The 17,096-nt window shown below is 34.5% G+C and overlaps 1 protein-coding gene across 1 annotated transcript in view; it reads right to left on the bottom strand.

The window, feature by feature from the left end:
- Positions 1-301, bottom strand: part of LOC144444764 (gamma-aminobutyric acid type B receptor subunit 2-like) — a 23,899-nt gene extending 23,598 nt beyond the window's left edge. Inside the window, exon 1 of the mRNA XM_078134298.1 lies at positions 257-301. Within this exon, the coding sequence (XP_077990424.1) occupies positions 257-301 (45 nt within the window). The remainder of the gene's footprint in view (positions 1-256) is intronic.
- Positions 302-17,096: the final 16,795 nt, after the last annotated feature.

The following is a 17,096-nucleotide window of genomic DNA, read 5'->3' as shown; positions in this document are numbered from 1 at the left end:
GAAAGTATTACCACGATTCACCCTAGAGTATAATACATGTCTGCCCTGTCGACTAACATATAGCTAACTATCACCTTCTTCAGTTTTGAAAAAAAGAAACCACCGTGACAGTGGGTGGATGGATGGATGGATGGAAGGAAGAAAGAAAGGAATTGTTAGGGGGTACTGATTAAGTGAAGAATGCATCTAGTGGGGATTAAGATATTCCGGTCCTAATGGTTAATGGAATGACTTTCAAAAAAAATCACAACAATACAATGGCTCTGAGTGGCTTCTGTGGCGATAGTTCTAGTGGTGCCATGCGGGAAAAGACACCGTGCTGATATCATGACATCGCAGACTCACGAACATGAAACTTCTTTTGACTTGCATATGCTACGCTCTGTTAATGATTCAATCAAAATGGTCGCTCGGAGCCGTGGAGATTTGACAGTGTGAAGCGGCTTTTCATATCTGACTTCTTTGATCTGTATATTGATAACTAATGTAGTGAAAAAGAACACTCCACATGACAAGATAGTGGAGTCAACCGTCAAATGTATCGGCTGCTAAAAATGATTACACAAACCAGCTTTTAGAAAATGGCTAATGTATGTACAGTTCATGTGACAGCAGCAAAGTCCACTTAAGTTATTGTGTATTAACTACAATACCTCTCTATTCATCTGACAATGATATTGGTCACACCTGAATTCATCGTACATCATGAGTACGACTTTACATTAACAATGCGGTATTCCAGCGAGCAAGCAAGCATTGCCATGTAATATATCAACAAATTTTTTCCAGAATCAATAATCGCTTTACATCAAAGGCATATACAAAGTCAACTGTGATGCTAACCACCATAGATTCAGGCACTGATTTCAACATTCACTTACCCATAGCTAGTAGCTATGGATGTCTGATTACCGATAGCATAAAACTTTTATTCTCCTAGTTAACGCACCAATGATATCAATCTCGAATTTTGCCCTTAGCACTTCTTACAACGGAGAGCCATGTCAAACTAATGTACTTGAAAACTTACTGACTCGATGATGATGATGATGATGATGATGATGGTGATGATGGTGATGGTGATGGTGATGATGGTGATGATGATGGTGATGATGATGATGATGATGATGGTGATGATGATGATGATGATGGTGATGATGGTGATGGTGATGGTGATGATGATGATGAGGAGGAGGAGGAGGAGGAGGATATCCTTCTACGCTATGCAAAATTCATATCATTGTCCAAAAAATGTGACATAACATGGGACATTTATAGGACAATGATATGAATTTTGCATAGCGTAGAAGGATATCATCATCATCATCATCATCATCATCATCATCATCATCATCATCATCATCATCATCATCATCATCGAGCCATGCTTTTTTTCAACATACACTGTAACAACAAAGGACTCATACTGCATGATGTTAAACATGACAGATCAAAAACCTGAATCACATTAGTGTAACGTTATTGAAGTTTTTCCTATGGTATATTCAGAATGGCTTCTTCCTGACACTCTACCATCGTCATCTTCACAATAATTATGTACTTTAACATCGGTAGGCTAGACGGTGTGCAATCCACGAACACAAGAGTAGTGCCACACATCATACTTTACTTCTTAAAGTTTACATAAACCGATAGGAGGTACAAATCTGACCAATCTGATTAAAATCCGATGTGGTGAAAGCGGCTAGATGTCCTTATTTACCTCTATTCATCGTGTTGTGACGTTTGTTTTGTTCGGAGTGATCGTGGGAAGGCGGCGATCACTCCGAACAAAACAAACGTCACAACACGATGAATAGAGGTAAATAAGGACATCTAGCCGCTTTCACCACATCGGATTTTAATCAGATTGAAATCTGACATACTTTGAGGTACAATCTTTGAACTTATACTTTTGTTTAGCATTGACGATGGACAGACGATGATTTGTGTTTAGAACATAGCTGTATACATCCGTCAGCCTCCAAATGGGCCAATTCCAGAATTTTATGACGATTGTAAATGGCGAGTAATTGTGTCGATATTTAGGACTCATCTAGTCTTTTGGAGATGTGGCCTTTAGTTGTGTTTATTAGAACCAAACACAGGAATTAATTAATCCAGTGCCTTCGCATAGTCAAAATTGACTGTGGTGATAGTAGTGGTGAATAACCCACGCCTTTTAAAGTCACCAATGTATGTGGTGGGGGCGTCGGGATCGAGCCCTTACCATTGATTCTGAGACTCGAGTCCCTTTCCATCTGACAGTTTTGAAATACTTGCTTTTGTACATATGGGAGTGTAATGTTTTAGAGAAAAGAAACAGAGGGAGGACCACTTTTTAGGAAATGGAATCGGGGGAGGGACACATTTTAAGTAACAGACCAGTCTCGATTTCCCCCAGGTCCCCCTGTAATTACAGAAGGCTCCCTTAGTATTACGTCATAATGATACTCCTATCATTCAGGAACTGTACACCGTCTTACCCATTGCATTTGCATGATGGTGTATCCTTCCACTAATCTTGATAATTTATACCATAATGCAAACATTGATTTCGGTGTATAATTATAATTAATACACTTATTGCCTGGTTTTGAGGGCACCAGCAGACGTGTACCACCTCGAGGGCTATTATACAGCAAGTATTTCTTGACGCTGAAAGTGTCCGAATACGGTCAGGTAATGCACGTAAATGTTTTGTAAGTGAAAGAGTGAAAGAAAATGAACGGTAGGACTCGTCTCGTGCTGCTACTTAAATTGTGCCCTAGGGAAAATAGTAAACTAACATACGCTCTGTATGCAAATTGGGGTCACGATGGGCTAGTAGTCGATACCACGTGACACGATCTAAGCCAATCAATTAAGGCTGTATGAAAACGATGTGTTATAAAAAAATAATACTGGATGTACTTGTCATTGGTCACATAGTGTACTGGCGCTACCCACTTTGAGGTAGTGCATCTCGGACGTCTAGTATAATTTACTTTAGTGGTACAATGTCAAATACATTATAATGTGTCTTTTCAAAAGAACAGTATTGAACAATTTTGAGTGATTACAGGAGAGATTCACGCGAAACAAATTGTGTCCGTTCTGACTGTATAATCTGCACGCACAGTTTACTTTCATTTGCGGTGCATTGTTGGTTTTTGTCGATGATGGAAAATGTTCCAGTTTCAGATAAAATGCAGATTGAAAAGTCCACGTCACAGTACTGCCTCGAATACTATTACCAAATTAACGCTCTGCTCTAATGACCCAATCTTGTGAAGTAATTACTTAACGCATAGACCCTAGGCTCTATGCTTAATGACTCAGAGGTGAAATATAGACAATTTGTACTAGAGATTAGAGAGATCAGCAGTATTAACTACAAAAACGACCCCTGGTAATGCACATACAATTTGCGAACTGATATTCGAACAACAATTAGGTCACGTGTCCCTCTTTAGGCAACATCGGAAGGTTAATTCAAACATGCTAAACTAATATAATAAACTAATAGCAGGAAAACGTGCCACAAAATGATTACCCGTCATTACAAGCTTAACATCACATTTTTCGCTAAAACTACCAAACATCAATTCCAATTATGTCTCAACAAGTTTAAATTATTGAGCTTACAGTTGTCAAGTTTCTATACAACATTGTCTTATTAACAGTTTCATACTCAACCGTGGAAGCTGTAGCGAAATTGATGTCTTTTGTGCGGTACTTGCAACCCGTCTGTCTGTCTATCTGTCTGTCTGTCTGTCTGTCTGTCTGTCTGTCTGTCTGTCGGTCTGTCTGTCGGTCTGTCGGTGTGTTTGTCTGACCAGTAGCTGATTAAAATTGAATTACATTGAAACAGCAAGGGCAACGTTTTGGCGACCTAAATACAGGGAAGCATGTGTTTAAAGTGACCATCTGGATGAGGATTGGACATTTATGTTGGTGATTTGATTTATAAAACAATTTTATCATGGCTTCTTACTTGAAACATCGATGTGAAACAACATTGACAAAATCCATGTTTGTAACTCAATACAAACCAGATTTAAACTGAATGCCTCCCGTAAGGGAATCACTAATTATGCAAATAACTCATTAAATTAAAAAAACATTGGTAACAGGCTTTGTTTTTGGACAAGCGTGCTTTCTTAGGTTAATGTATGTAAGAGTGTATGATACTGCTTAATTACTGAATATCGTTCATTATTCAAAATACTCATTAAAGGTAAAAGTTGTAGCAACAAACCTCATAGGAAAGGTGCGTATTATTATGGTTGATATATGTATCATATTATACGAAATTTGAAGCTTGCATTTTTAAGATACAACCTAGTTACCTAAAATCATTAATTATGCAAATTTTTCATTAAAACTGTAAGCTATATCAAAAGTTTTATAGGACATATCTGCTTTGTTATGGTTAACGTATGCACTAAATTGTATTGAAATTGAAGTATGCAGTCTTAATAAGATATAGCCTAATTACCGAAAATCATTAATTTTGCAAATTATTCATTAACACTGTAAAGTACATCAACTAACATTATAGGATATACACAATTTGTTATGGTTAATGTATGTACTGAATTGTATTGAAATTGAAGTATGCAGTCGTAAGATATAGCCTAATTACCTAAAATCATTAATTATGCAAATTTTTCATTACAACTGTAAGCTATATCAAAAATGTTATCGGACATATCCGCTTTGTTATGGTTAACATATGTACTAAATTGTATTAAAATTGAAGTATGCAGTCTTAAGATATAGCCTAATTACCGAAAATCATTAATTATGCAAATTATTCATTAACACTGTAAGGTACATCAACAAGCTTTACAGGACATATGCGATTGTTAAGGTTAACGTGTGTACTGAATTACATTGAAATTGAAGTATGTATTCTTAAGATATAGCCTAATTACCGAAAATCATTAATTATGCAAATCATTCATTAACACTGTAAGGTACATCAACAAACTTGATAGGACATATGTGTTTTCTTATGGTTAACGTATGTTCTAAATTATGTTGAATTTGAAGGATGCATTCTTAAGATAAAGCCTAATTACCAAAAATAATTAATTATGCAAATTATTCATTAACGCTGTAAGGTACATCAACGAATTTTATAGGACAAATGTATGTTGTTATGTTTAACGAATATACTAAATTATATTGAAATTGAAGTATGCAGTCTTAAAATATTGCATAATTAGTTGATTTCATTAATATGCAAATTTCTCTAATTAAACATTAACAGATCTGGCTCAAAACCTAATCAGGTCTAGCCATTACCCTAAAGATTATATATTCCAAATTTCATTACAATTGAGCCAGCCGATTTTTAGTAAATGATGACACAGACACACAGACAGACAGACACACAGACAGACATTTCCCTTTTAATACCTCCCGTACCCTTACGGGAGGTAAAAACTAGAAAAAAGAATGTGTAGAAAGTTTGTTTTTATACGGATAATAAAAATGAAATTTTACACGTTTATAATCTATCTCTTGCAGTGTAAAAGCGTTACAAACAAGGACTTGGTTTATATTGTTTCACATGATTTTTAAGTAGGAATTAAAATTATTTCATAAATCAAAAATCTTAAATAACCCTACAATTACTTTTTAATTATCAAAACAACCAACCATACAAACAAACAAACAAACATACATACATATTTTGTAAGTTTCAAGTACATCTTGTGATCGTAAACAGTGAATCTCAGATTTGATCTACTAGTGTGTGTGGTGTACATTTTAGAAATTCACCTAAAAGACCATGCAGAATCATCTGTGAAAATCAGAAGGCAAACTGACGCAAAATAAAATCTTTTGTAACACAACATTTTCATACAGTCTTCTGTGATTGGCATAGGCAATGTCTCGTAGAATGGACTACTGTGTATGTACTAATGATCCCTAGTGGATTTGCATGTCTAGGGTAATATTCGTTTTCTAATTTTCCCTAGCTCACAGTAGCACGGGAGTCTTACTGGTGATTTATTTTGATGCTGGAAAGAGTACGTATCTGGGAATGTGATGTGTTGTAAAACACTTTTTTCCTAGCCTATTCGGGCACTTATAGATGTCATATTATCCCTCGTGCTGTTATGTAACAATTTACTACATGTTGTTATGTACATAACAGCCCTTGGGGAAGGGATTAGTGCCCTCATAACCGGGTAATGTGTGTACAATATTCCTTTATTCATATTGTGTGTGTGTGTGTGTGTGTGTGTGTGTGTGTGTGTGTTTGTTTGTTTGTTTGTGCTTTGTTGATCATAAAAGTGTTGTCATTTTTTGTTTGAGGGTTATTCATATGAACCATCGTTCGAGTAGTTTAATATTGATTTTAAAACAGTTCCGGTTCCAATAGATGTAAAATGGGCTGAAGACTTGTAATATATGTTTTGTACAAGGAAATCAAATCATGCATTCAAAGAATACCACGAGCTTTCATAGTCATTTCTTGTACTTCGTGATAATGCTTATGCTAATGCTAATGCTAATTTTAATGATAATGATACTGCTAATAATGATAATGCTAATGCCAATGCTAATGTTAGTGATGCTAATGATAATGATAATGCTAATGTTAATGATAATGATAATGTTAATGCTAATGATAATACCGATGGTAATTCTAATGATAATGATAATGCTAATGGTAATGATAATGTTAATGATAATGATAATACTGATGATAATGATAATGCTAATGCTAATGTTAATGATAATGTTAATGATAATGCTAATGTTAGTGATGCTAATGATAATGATAATGTTAATGATAATGATAATGATAATGATAATGATAATGATAATACTGATGATAATTATAATGATAATGATAATGCTAATGGTAATGTTAATGATAATGATAATGTTAGAGATGCTAATGATAATGATAATGATAATGTTAATGTTAGTGATGCTAATGATAATGATAATGTGAATGATAATGATAATACTGATGATAATTGTAATGATAACGATAATGCTAATGGTAATATTAATGATAATGATAATGATAATACTGCTGATAATTATAATTCTAATGATAATGATCATGATAATGATAAAAATGATTTATAATGCGTGTCTAATCTCTGCAAGAAATGGCGGCTGGATACAGGCTCAGACCACAATGGAAAACATATTGGCAATATGCAACGTCTATGATAAAAGGTGTTAATGATCGGATTAAGAATACTGACGTTGCTTTGCTTGACGCTTACAATTTATACCCTCAAAGATGTTGCAGTTGAGGCGTTTGTCACGTGGAATATACTGTTGTTGGACTCTCGTTCGTGATTTAATTTAGAAATTGCCGGAATGTGCACCAGTTAAAAACATCAGTTAGCCGATGTAAAAGGGGAAAATGAATCTATACTAAACCATTTCAAACTAATATTTCATTTTGAAGAATAAAGATAATCTTCCTTACGTGTCAACTGCACACAGACTGTTTTTTAAGGCTAAAACAGAGGAAAGCAGATAAGATGGTATTTTAGTAATATGTTATTATGCCGTATTAATAACTTGTTCATTTATATTCAAAGATAAGATCGTGTATACATATTAGCCGATATAGTCTTGTTCGAAGCTAGGTAGTACTTGGACGACAAGTTGAGTTAATTGTAACAATATCAGAAATCTGTACGTTGTATGTCTCAGGCTTATAATCGTGCGTGCGTGCGTGCACGCATGATGTTATAATGTTATGAAATATACACATATTAGCTTGAAAGTATTGTTTCGATAACTGTGTACCAGTGTTACACTAACCCAGTAATGTGACAGTTGACGCTTCACTCTATCTTACATCTATACGCACTCTACTTTCTGGATAGCATCATCATTTTGTTAAATATATGTTTCTGCATCGACAATGAGGATGAGTTTCCCCCATTGTCTGTGGTTTTCTGATCGAAATCACAAGTTTTGTTATTTCACAACGAGTGCTACTATTGTTGTTGTTATGGAGACGATTAGCTGAAGACGCTGTACAGAACAACGCACTGTCAATTCAGAGAGTATATTTATTAGCTGCAGACACTGTATTCAGTGTATAAAACTACACACTGTCTGTCAATTCAGGGAATATATTTATGCATCTTTATGCAAAAGATAGTGACTGCTCTAGGCGATTATTCGAATAAATTGAAAGTTTTCCTTGCCAATCTGTTTTATATTTTCCCATAATAGCAGTCTCAGATGTAGGGGTACACGACGGATAGACAGGCGGTTTGACTTTTAAAGACTACGTAGTCTTTACCCTGGTTCAATTCTAGAATAACTCGTAATCAGAGGTATTCAATCAGAGAGGCCATTTACATTGTAAAATAAAATAAAAGAAGACCAAATCTTACACAATGTTTGTGATTGCCTCAGTGTATCGTAATGAGTAATGTATGTGTTGTAATGAGAAACAGCAAGCTACAAGATGAAAGCATTCAGAAGAAGATGGTGTGCAGAATAAACCGGATGTTAAGTAGGTATAAGGTGAAATTTAGAGGAAATTTCGTTTTTTTACCCTGGTTCCTCACGCCTGTCATCGATGTAATCGGGTTATATTAGTTGTCAGTCTATATAACTGTTTAATTTTTAACACCGTCTTTATATATTTTGTATTACATAGATCTGTAGTTATGTATACGAAAAAGGCAGACACAATTAAATCCAATACACCTGAGAAGAAGAAAAAACCGTCGCCAAGCGCGATAAAATTCTAACAAATAATATCCCTGTACATAGTCTCACTTTTCAGACTAATGACTACACGTATAGCCACGAGTCTGGCACTCGATACTAGGCTGCACATATATTAGTATTATTACTTCATATTCTTTGCATGTGGCACCATTACCCTAATATATATATATATATATATATATATATATATATATATATATATATATATATATATATATATATATATATATATATATATATATATATATATATATATGTGTGTGTGTGTGTATATATATATATATATATATATATATATATATATATATATATATATATATATATATATATATATATATATACATTTGTATATATATATATATATATATATATATATATATATATATATATATATATATATATATTAAATTATCAGTTTTGATTAAGGCAATGATTCAGTCATTTGCGATGTCGGAATATTTTGATGTTACACTATGGGTGTTTTGGCAACGACCTCCTATGAGATGGTTATACGCTAGGAAAGACAATGTAGCCCTATTGGGAAGATTGGTGTAAAACTATTGTTACAGTATTGTTGAGCTAGACGATTGTCTCTTCCAGGTTTTTTGGCTTCAATTGTAGTTAGGTCATGTATATATATATATATATATATATATATATATATATATATATATATATATATATATATATATATATACACTGTATATACACCACTGAGCTTCCTCAGTAGGCCCAATCCATAACACTATTACTCATATGTCCAGTCACGTGTCCAAATATATTATTTCAATTTCAATGGGTGCTATTGTTTTCGGTTGATGCCATTAAGCCATAGGCGTTGAGTTTTTTAATATAGAAACTATCACGTCTGTATAGTTAGTGTTGCATGTTTTGTTCTGCGGCCAGATCATTTCCAGTCCGAATATTTGGTATATGAACAAAGGAGTGGTGTGGTGAATTGAGATGATTCGGTGCCAGTTCCATTTTGTTGTTGTTGCATATTGATGATATCTGGTTCTGCATTCGATCGTACGCCATCTTTGTTGATTTGCAGTCTACGTGTCCACGCATTGCGTATTTAGTGTTGTCTGGTCCTGTGGATTGGCCTACTTGGTCACTTAAACAAAACATCTGGGCTTGAAACATTCTCTGATTACTGGAGATGTTCAAAGGGAATTGAATATTTCATTTGTACATGTATAAGTATATCACTAAGGAGTTACAATACATTTGACATCGATCTGGAATTGGATGGGGGGGGGGGGGGGGTAATGACTTGTTTTCTTATCCATGAATTTAATCTTAGTAGATTGATTTGGAGTGATATTTGATTAAAACACAGTGTTCGCAGGATAAAAAAAATAACTTGTATATCATTTCCGCCAACAGCTACGACGTCCTCTGCTAAACATAGTTAATTATTTAGATGGCATTGTATCTGTAGGGTATGCACTTATTCGAGTGTTCTCGTTTGTTACTGCACAAGACATTCTGAGCTTTGTGTGCATGTCACTTTGTTCTTATAAGGTTACAGTTCATGTTTAGATCAAATGTGAAACCAAACCAAATACAATTTAATCTTTGGTAATTAATTGTTGTTTTTCACCAACGATAACTTAATCTGCCGATATGTAATTCATATTTTCGTTTACCATATAAAGGTTGGGGCTCGACCAAAACATCTAGATTTAGGATTTTCCAAAGTTTTCTACATTTTTAGGACTCCTATCTTGTATGGAATTTTTGTCGTATTGTCGATGAACAGAGGATGACTTACGTTTATTACAGACGGGATAGAGTGGGAGTGAGGGGAGGGGTGGTGGTGTTGGTGTTGAAATTTGTTTACTACAATGTCTTTAGTCTAAGGTACACTGCTATATTACTGAAAGCACATTTACCTACACTAGAACCATTAAGGAAGGTCTTCAAAAACGTGAACAGGTTATCACCACCTTTCATTTGAAATCTATTCACACATTCAAAGACATATTAGTCACAATCTTAGAATCTAGTCCCATATTAACAATGTAAGAACAAAAAGGTAAGGGGTGAGACGCTTTGTCATTTTGAACTCGCCGCTATCACATATCACGGATCAATGGCAGCACAGCGGTCCTCTATACTTCCTCAACTTCCTGGGAGAATGTAATGACATGCATGCGTGTTGTTGTTTTGTTATATAGAAATATATCACAACAGTACTTTTGAAAATGCTTTTTATGTAAAGCCATGTGCTCTATGAAACAGAACCCACTTACTGTTTTTTGTTGCTTCATGCTGTGCAATAGTTTCATATCATTGTAATCTTGATGTTTTTGCTGTCTTAATGCATATATGTAGTAACAGTGTCTTTTATTTTAAAAAAAATATTTTAATTACTCTCTTTCTGTGAGTTCAATGATATTAGTCCGAGACTAAATTATAAAACCTGGCGATAAATTGAATTGATGACTTTAATGTGTACATTATAAAACTGGAGAACGCGATCACACCCGTATAATTTCTAATCGAAAGAAAAAACATGTTTGAATCTTGTTTGCTTCTTGTCGATTACGTCATGAGCTATGCTGGAGTAGTTTTATACATTAGTTCAGTTTGCTTGCCAAATCCCTTTGCATATCTACAAATTGTATCAATTAACAAAGAGCACTACATTATTGCAAAGTGCCTCACCTCTTAAGTCATATCTTTTCGTTGATAAGAATGGACCGCTTTTAAGAAGAACAAATGTTCGAGTAGGACGCTTTATCGCGTTCACGATGTCATTCTTCTGTAAGCTTGAATTTCTGTATTTGTTGTGTCAATTTCTGTCACGTATTTCTTAGAAGTTTCAGAAAACTGCCAATTAGAGGTCTTTGGAGAATGAATGTGCAGGGCTCGTACGTTCTTCTGCTAAGCAAATGTGACATGTATATCTTGTGTATACAATTTTGTCTGCAAAACTGTGAATTATAATGATACGGATTTATATTCTTATTAGCGAAATGAAAATTCAAACCCTTTCATACAATCTTTTGATGTTATAACTATTCTAAATATACATAACGAGACAAACGTACATTACAAATAAACACAAGACAAAAGATTTTCGCCCGTTAATTATAACGTGTCGTTCTTTGAATATGCCAGTTTCTCACTAAAATCTGATAAACTCGACGCTCCTCCCAACATTTCAATTTTCTTATGTATGTTAAATAAACCTGATTACCGTCTTCAAATGTTGTCGATATGTTACATAATTTGGAGAAAAATCCAATGATGGTACATAGCACGGATCGAAAGCTTTTGTTGTAACATATTAAGTCTGGTTGGAAGGCATATAGGGTTATCTAATGTACCACGAACGTTGTGGTTACTTAAGACGCAAACTCAATATTCTATGTTTTTACGAATTGTTACAGACTGAGTGAAGCGTTCAATGTGATAATGCCATATGGCAAGTGAAGAGGAAAAGTGTACTATTGACAAAATCAGCAAGTAGCTGTATAACCCATCGAAGGAAACATGTCATATCAAACAGCAGGTGTTTATATAGCAAAACTCTTTAAAATGTTTATAGCTATAATTCACACGGGAACTCACACTCTTCAAAAACACTTCTCTTCTTAATAAAATCACAAACTATTGGGGTATTTTGTGAGCACGCTCCATGTTATGAACATCAGCGGATCCAGAATCCATTTCTGATACTTAGAAGGGTTTCGATGTCAATAATATGATATGACAAACACATTTCCGTGTAATTTCAATTTTTGAGGTTTTCATTTCTTAGAAATTTGTGAAGTGTTCACACCTCATTAGCCTTTCTCTTCAACTCTAGAAAGATTCAAGCTGATTGATCATGAGGGCTGTCCGCTATCGTTGTTTAAACTTGAGAATCTTATCCTGCTAAATGACAAATGAAATGATAAACGGTAACCATTGAATGAATAAACCTTTGCTTCTTACAGATTTAAGTTGAGTAAAGGTACGAACTTACCTGAGGCTGAGTGGGTTAGTGTTATGTTTCCAAACGTAAACACCAACAATATAACTGTCAACTTCATTTCAAAGGGCGTCAGTTCAGGCTTGCAACTGCAGACTATTTGACACAAACTCTTACATGCAATACGTTTATGGTGAACTATTTTCTTGTGAACGATTTACGCACGCGTTCCACCTCTACCCAGTGGAGATGAGTCCGCAGTTAGGTGTGTCTTCGACTTTATCGCTAGTTCTTTGAAGTTCTCACCAGTCTCTCTCCTAGGAACGTTTTTTTTTAAATATTGCACGCTTTAGGTCGACCGTACTTCACATACTTTGAGACCCCTCTAGGGAATAACAAGAGTTACAATGACTAACTATATACCTATTCGAGATAATTGTAGCATATAGAAGCTTCCTACGTCGTAGCTTGAACTGTGACGATCACAGTATGCTCGGTTCCGCAATAATTGCTCGCATTATTTCTCATGGATCAACATATATATTTGCCCAATGAATAGCTCGGAGACACAACAGCGAAGCAATGAATAACATATAGTACTGCTTTGCAGTTTCCACCACAAAAGGTCTGTTGGACAATTAGCGAGATATTTAGAGTTACTCTACTTTCGTTCTCCACATGTAATCTTGCCAGAGAATGATCACAACTTTGTTGACGAAGTCACGAGAATTCTATGCTTATGGCGGTATTCCCTTGCATACTTCATTGCCGCATTGCACTAAGCAATCATATCAGCTTGTACTGTGGGTCACAAAATATCATCGAATGCATAATACTACATAGCTGTTTTTTCTTCTCCTTTTCGAAGAGACAGTCACTGTGGTAAAATGCAAAGAGGATATGATACTTGTCGAAAACAATTTAGCGGAACCGTTCACTTGCATTTGTAGCAATCGTCAGGAAAGGTTACGCTCTGGCAATTCTCTCCTTACTCAAGGCGTGAACCCAACCGTCTAACGCAGATAACTGCTTAGGCACTGATACAGTGATGGTTATGGCAGTTTATTTTTATACATCTACAAAAAAATGTCACGAAAACTGTTCAAATACATTTAGAAAACATTGTCTCAATTAGCATAATCATCCCACTCACGCTTTTAATGTCATGTGACCAAATAGTGTATTCACCCGTGGCTTTTCGATCGGTAGTTACACTTTGTCTGCTTTTATTGACAACCGGTTATTTGAATGAGATGTCTTGTCCCATCCAGTCGTTTTCTTTTGGGGATAATAATAATAATAATAATAATAATAATACTTTATTTTTCTATAGCGACTTCCATCAAAACAATAACAAACCGCTTCACAATAAAATATATAACAAATGATTTAAAAATACAATGATAAAAGTAAGACCAGCTCGAATACAATGATAAAAATAAGACCAGCTCGAATACAATGATAAAAGTAAGACCAGTTTTATTACCAGGATTATTGTTACTCTGTCTTCTTTCACTGATTTGAACACTTGATGCGATTATAAGCAAAGAGATAATAAAAAGTAATAGCAATAGCCGCATAAAACATCGAAGCAATCATAAAAACAACAACAACAACAACAACAACAACAACAACAACAACAACATCAACAACGACGACGACGACGACGATGACAATATCAACAACTGCATATGAAAAAGTAAACAATAAAGGGTGGTGAACTGGGTTCACTTGAAAGTTCTATGTACGTTTTTAGAATTGGCAGAATATATTCAAATGACTGCAAATCACAAAAATATGTCTGCATGCATACGCAATATTAATGAATATTACAATGAAATACTATCTAGCATGGGTTCTTATAAAGTAGTGACAGTTTATCGAGGACCGTTGTTTTGCACTTGATAAGCTTAAGCTTTCTTAGATAATCTTGCATGAATAGTAAATGTAGTTTACCTCTCTGAGGTCTTCAACAACCAAGTTTGCTATTGCTTTACGAACATCAATATTGAAAAAGTACAAAATGACGAAAGACTGAACATAACATAAACCAAGAGTACAGTATCATATACTGACTTGAACTGACGTCTGGGCGGAAATTGAAATGCATATACATGTACCTGGTTCGCTTATATTAAGCATTGCACTATCGTTGTAATTTAGTTGAACGAAGTTGTACGTGACAGGATATGAATTTATCAAAGGCCTATGTAATAGTAAGTAATAGTCAATATAAACTCGAATCATGTTTACCATGCGCCAAACGTAATAATAAACACATACATACACACATACACACACATACATACATACATACATACATACATACATACATACATACATACATACATACATACATACAATGTCATTAGTAATATCTGTGTAACCTGTGATATTTTGAAGTTTTCATCGCTCCGCCGAAAGTTGCTGTATACATTTAACAGACGTATTGTAGAGAGTCACCAAAAACACTTTAATTCGAATCTGCATTGATTCTGATGCCTATTTTCGTTCAAACTTTTGAGAAAGTGTAGGATTGTAATGTATAGTACAAGTTAGTTGCTAGTTTAATATTGTTATGTCTGTCTTTTTTCTTTGTGTTTGCATGTTTTATTTTTTTTATTGGACATCTTGAATTAAAGAAATAATAATGATAACATACATACATACATTACATAACTACACGTGTCACACACCCACACACGCCCCCACATACATACATACATACATATATACATACATACATACATACATACATACACACATACACACACGCACGAACACACACACACACACACACACACACACACACACACACATACATACACATACGCATGTGATTTCACCTTCCAATTGGGCCATAATCATTTATTGATGTGCATTTTAGAACAATATTGCACCACATTTATTTTCAATATATTAAATCTCATATTGATTTTGATGTGTCATCGGCAATGCGGAAGATAGAAAAACATCTTGATCACCTTTCATTGATCATGGAATGAAAGGATTGCGAAACTTAATTTCACTTAATTGGCTGTTTCAAAGGTTCAGGCCATCGTCGTACTTATAGTTCAACATTGCAAATATGACGTCGGGGTAAATTTGGATATGAGTCTAAAATGACCCTTCTCAAAGTATTACAAGACTATTCATATGATAGTACAGGATATTACTATTGCAGCTGTATGCCGCCTGTATAATCTCTGAGGTTTATGAAGTACAATTTTTCAAATTTGATTCACAATTTAGGTTAAAAACAAGAAAAATTACATTAAAATCATTAACGATCAAGTATATTCATTATACCATGCTCGAGCCAACTAGAACAGAAAATATGGAATATATACTCTGGTCGTGCTATTTCAGGACAACGCCCATCTGCTGTGTTCGTAGTTATGAATCAAACAATTCGAAATTACCATTACTTTCCCCAATTTTTTCTTTGCTGTTACTGGCGCTAGTATAATTATGTTACTCTCCAATATTTTGCTTTATTCAGCCGCAAAATACTCGTGACCTAAGGGATGTCACTACTCATCTATCGACTCGTAGTTAGGCCTAATAAAAAAATTGTGTGGTTCCGATTACCCAATTTTAGAATAGGTGGGGTAGGTAGATTTTTTATTTTATTTTATTATATTTTTTATCGAGTGTCTAGCTCAGGTTTTCCACTACTTTTCAAATGGTCTCGGTGTCCTTTTTTCTTCCTATCAGATACAGCCATTGCAGATTGGAAGAACAGTTATATATTGTCTTTTTAAGTTGATGTCAGTTTCCGCATCCACTATTTCTCGTGAGACTTCACAATTTTTTGAGACTTTATTTTTTTTTTGAATATGTGAACAAAAGTTTAGGATCGGCAGTGAAAAGCTAGATGGAGTCAGGTAACCGGAACCAAACAATTAATTTGTTTAGGCCTTACAAAGACACCTTAGGTCACTCGTATTTTCCCAGTCTGGAAGAAGAAAAATATTGGAGATTAAGAACTAATTGTCAAGGATCAAGACAGAAATTCTCTGATTGTGGAAATTAAGGTTTGGGTATGATTAACATAATTATTTTATCAGAATATAGTCTTTAGAACAAATGTCATGATTACATACTACTAAAATGAAGTCACACACCTTTGTAAGTCAATTACACAGATTTCTTTCTGAGGTCTATTTGCGGGAAAATCTGTTTTGCGTTGTGACTGTAAAGTTGATTTAGCACCGATTGCATTACCAAGCTTTAACAAGGAAATACTTGAATGTTTGATTGAGAATAGACCTTGTAATTTTTATTCCAGAAATACTAGTGACTTTTTTAAAAAAAAAAGTACAGTTTATATTGTAGATGTTTTCAACGAGGAAAATCAGTTGAAAGGTTGGGATGAGTTTTCAGAAATTGGATACAATCTTAATCATCTTCTTGGCAATGGATTTTCCATGCAATTCCGTCACAATGGCGA

The sequence above is a fragment of the Glandiceps talaboti genome, chromosome 2 (genome assembly GCF_964340395.1).
Source record: "Glandiceps talaboti chromosome 2, keGlaTala1.1, whole genome shotgun sequence".
NCBI lineage: Eukaryota > Metazoa > Hemichordata > Enteropneusta > Spengelidae > Glandiceps > Glandiceps talaboti.
This window is presented reverse-complemented; position numbering and strand designations above follow the sequence as displayed.